At 31.5% G+C, this 4730-nt stretch overlaps 1 protein-coding gene across 1 annotated transcript in view; it reads right to left on the reverse strand.

Annotated features, from left to right (window-relative positions):
- The window catches only part of LOC103310248, a 5234-nt gene extending 1929 nt beyond the window's left edge, over positions 1-3305 (reverse strand). Inside the window, exon 1 of the mRNA XM_008187859.3 lies at positions 2719-3305. Coding sequence (XP_008186081.1) covers positions 2719-3080 — 362 coding nt within the window. The 5' untranslated portion in view covers positions 3081-3305. The remainder of the gene's footprint in view (positions 1-2718) is intronic.
- Between the last annotated feature and the right edge of the window lie 1425 nt (positions 3306-4730).

Raw genomic sequence — 4730 nt, forward strand, 5'->3', positions numbered from 1 at the left:
TTAGATATAAAAATTGAACATTTTATAAATTTAAAAATAATGTAAAATAATTTGTACATTTTCAATTTGATAAATGTTGTCAAACTTTGAACTTTAAAAAAAAAATCTTGCCTATGTATTTTTAATATTTGGAACTGGATATTGTACCAATATTTTGAGTAGCCTTGCATTAAATTTTTTAACTATTTGACCCAACAAATAACATTTTATTGACATTTATAGAAAAATAACTAAAAATATTAAAAATTTCTGTTAATACCTACCTCAAAATATTTTGAAAATTTTATCAAGTTTGAAAAATTGTAAAATAAACATATGATGTGAATTTCAAGTATCTACGGTAATTCAATTTTGAATTACAACAAAATACGAAAATTGCTCCATGAGAAATCAAGTACCTAAATAACCAAAGTTGTAAAAATTTGAACCATAAATATTTAATTCAACTTTCCAGGAGGCATTTTTTTTTTAATAAAAGTTGACAAACTTATGAGGAATTTTGTCTCGAATTTTGTATAACATTTTTAGATATTAGTTATAAAAGAAAATTTTTTAAGAATTTCTACATCAAAATAGTTAGCAATTTTTCATGATTTTTGTCAAAATTCAAACTTCACACTTAAAAAAAAAATATTATGGATATAGGTTAACTGAAATTTTTTTTTAATTTCCACTTACAATGGATCTTGTATTCAATTTTCAATTTTTTTGACCGAACAAAAATAATTTTTATTTTTATGATGTAGGTATACTAGGTTATACCAAGTTACTATGAAAATCAAATTACAAGCCACTAGAGTCAAATCAAAAAATAAAATTGATATTTTTTTTCCTTATTTTAAATATATTTTTTTTATGTTGTTTTCATTTTATTTTAAGTTTGCGTAAAAATATATAAATATAAGAAAAAAATATCTTTTATGGAATCAATAGGTTAATAGAATCAAAATGTGATGCACCACTGTGATCACATTAAGCGGAACTCACAGTATTATTCAAATATTAAAAAAAAAATTTAAAGGACTGTCGATTAGCTGGATGAAAATCTCAATTATAGTGTATTTGGACAAACCAAATAGTTCTAGAAACAAAAATATTTTGAAACCTTTAATTCTGAAATTCGATTTATTGATTTTAGAGCATAGCAATCTCGATAGCAATTAAAATCTTAGCAAAAATATAATTTTAATTTTAACTTAAATGTATCAATTAATACCTAGCCACCTAGGTACCTACTATTCAAGAATAAATAAACCACTCACAATATTATCATAGTCCTTAACCACATAATAAGACAGTTGAAAAATTTAAATAAACTTAATAACAGTGATAACAAAATTAAGTCAACGAAAATTGATACTCTGGTTGATACATTCATAGGTGACACCACCAATGGCCATGGCCTGACCTAATACCGACCTAATAGAATTTAAAATTAAAAACTTATTTTGTGATTATAATTTATTTTCATATTTATAATTTGGCCTGTTCTAATAAAATTGTCTAGTTTCACTATGGACATTTACAATTAACCATAATAGGTACCTAATTTCAAATTTAATAACAGTACCTATAAAATATTTCAATTCAATATAAGCCACTTATCTATTAGTATTGATAAGACATTGTATATGTAAACAAAAAATGCCACACAAACATGTTTTGTGATTTTTTCAAATTGATAAATTCTTATACATTTTTTTTTATCAAAAACCCGAGTAACAATTCAAAAAAAAATTGTATTCATAAGTATATAGTACTGTAATAGATTAAGTACCTATGGTAGCTACCTATATAATAAATTATAAAAAATACCTCGGAAAATTGTACCTAATCGACAAAAAAATTTTAAATGTTATACATATATACTATGTTTAAGTGTAATATTAGGTATATACCGCTAAATCAAAAATAAATCATAAAAAGAGAACAAATAAAGCAGTCGAACTTCAAGTTTTAACGTTGCAATAATGATAATAGCTACACTAACTTTAGTACATCATTCTGACTAATAAGAGGTTTAAGACTGATAAGGATCAAACAATATGAAAAAACATACTAACAACTGCCACTACATTTAATTAATGTCTAGGTATTGAATACAAAACAATCAGTGTTAATATTGACATTTAGAAAAATCGATAGATGAATAGAAATATAGAACAATAGGTGCCTAAGATAACTTTCAGATAATTTATTACATTCATACATTGATACGGAATACCTATTGCTGGATTCATAAAGAAAAGTTGTCAAAGTGAACAAATAATTGTAGTTTACTTAGTGCGTTTTTAAGAATCCAAATAAATCTGACAAAGAACAATCCCTGGCAAAAGAGTAGGTAATGAAGGCAGTCCAACAAAGATGACGCGTTGTGGTCTATAGGTAAATTGCAGCAACAAAAAACAAAGCTGAACTAGGTGCAGTCGATAAGAAAAATAAATGCAAAAAAAATTTTGAAAACCCTCAAGTTAGAAAAACTTTGGCAAGTATGTCTATGTATGGCTATAATATATTACGTATTATTATGAATGTGTGTACCTAAACTATTACAGAAATAAATTTTAACTCAAAAACAACTGTCTAGTGATTGGTGGTGAACAATGGGCCACAGACAACTAACTATAGGTCGAGATAGATCTCTAGTATCTAGCATCTAGGGTTTTAATAAGAACGAGTTGTCGTTAACGTGCGTCCAGAGACTGCAATGCTACTCACCGGATAGTAACATGGAAGCCAAAGCCATTTGTACGGCGTCCACATATATCATTGGTTGCGTGCAAGTCGAGCCCTCGATGTCCACCAGGCCCTCCGGCGGCCAGCGAACTCCGCCGGTAGTCGCGGTGGACGAACGGCGGACGACACAAATGGCCAAACGGAACGGGCGCGCGCACTCCGAAACGATTACGAGAAATACAAAACGGCGGCACTCGAAACTCAGACGGCGGATAATAGGTAACGGAACTAGCGGAACGGACCAAGGGGACACGGACGACCCGTCGACGCGAAACAGAACACGACGGACTTACCGCCACTACGGCCATCCAAGGCCGGAGGGGGGATGATGTTGTCCCACACATTGCGAAGGGACGCGTGGGGGGGTCGTATCACGGGAACGGCCGTGGAAGAGAAAACAGCCACCGCTCGTTCAGTCTAACAGCCACCGTATTGCACGCACCCGGGTGGTGGCTAGTGGAGAAGAAAATGTACTTTACTATAACAAGCGCAGCACTGCTGCAGCTGCTCGCATCGGCGTTGCAGTAACGCACCAGTGCGGTGTAGCTGCTGTCTCGCAATCGTTGGTTATCCGGTTGATTGTCGGCGTTTTCGAGAACGCTTTTTTACAGCGACCGTTCCGTGCAACGTTCACCACCATCGACGGTACCACGGGACCGGCGACCAGTGTGACCAACAGGCAACAATCGTCATCCGTGCATCGGCCGAGGGGTCAAGGTCTCGGCAACATCACTCCAAGAATAAATATTTTTTCTAATCACATCGGCGGTCTTGCCGTACAACCGCGGATTATCGTATCGGTCGTTTATTCTAGTTTAATATGACACAACGATACAATAAATCTTACGGTCAATCCACGACCGTCTAGCGTCTACCCAGTCGCACAACAATATCAAATCATTATTTGTTTTATTAGGTATTAGTGTATTATACTAATGACTTATTATGATATAATATTATACTTATAGTATATAATAGTAGAATCATTTCATGATATTATAATGATTTTAATTCATACGGAGACACAAATAGCGAACAGCTAATTCACATTCAACAACATTATTAATTTATATTGTTTACCGTTGTAAACGTCGAGAAAAAACTATGAATGTATGGTACGACCTAATATGAAAGTATTAAGGTATAGTTGTTTTTTTTGGAAGTTAAACAATTTATTGTGAAGTGGAATTTTGAAAATTGAATGAGAACCACTACTTTCTATTTCATCGCCTTAAACTATTTCCCTATTCATTTAGTAGTCAAAAAACAACTTTATATTATTACATTTTTTTTTATACACCATGTTGGTAGATAACTAATTTAGCACCCACGTCAGTATTATAGGTATATCAGTAAAATATGTATTATGTATATTGTATATACTTTGGTGCTAATAATAACTCGAATAACTTTAATTCATTATATGCACTGTCACAGGGGCGGATTGGCGTATCGGGAAATCGGGAACCTTCCCGATGGGCCGGTAGGGCCGGTATAATTTTTATAATATTATTGCAAAAAAAAATTATATTTTTATAAATTAAGCATAAAATATATTAAAATAAATTAAATACCTACGAAGGTATTATTTTTAATATCTTAAACTATTGCAATTCATAATAGGAATTTTGGTATTTACTATTTACACTATTTTCCCTCCAATTCATGCTAATGTATTATTTAGAAATCTGTGGTATTGGTATTTTAGTATTTATATTTTATACTCTATGGTAGAGTTCAGTTAGTTGCGTGATAACATTGAAAACCTTATCTTATCATTATTTGTATTTATTTTGATTTTGAACTTTTTACACAAACGAGTTACCAAATCAGTTACAGTACTTACAGACGTGTGTTTAGTTTTAAAATTCAATTGAACTGTGTAATTTAAATTATATGTGACAGTGGTGAAAAACGAAAGAAGGGTGGCGCTGAAAAGGTACGAGTAAAAAAAGAAAAACTGTAATGGGACTATTTACGTGAAATCTTGTTTT

Source organism: Acyrthosiphon pisum, chromosome A2 (assembly GCF_005508785.2).
Source record: "Acyrthosiphon pisum isolate AL4f chromosome A2, pea_aphid_22Mar2018_4r6ur, whole genome shotgun sequence".
NCBI classification, from domain to species: Eukaryota; Metazoa; Arthropoda; class Insecta; order Hemiptera; family Aphididae; genus Acyrthosiphon; species Acyrthosiphon pisum.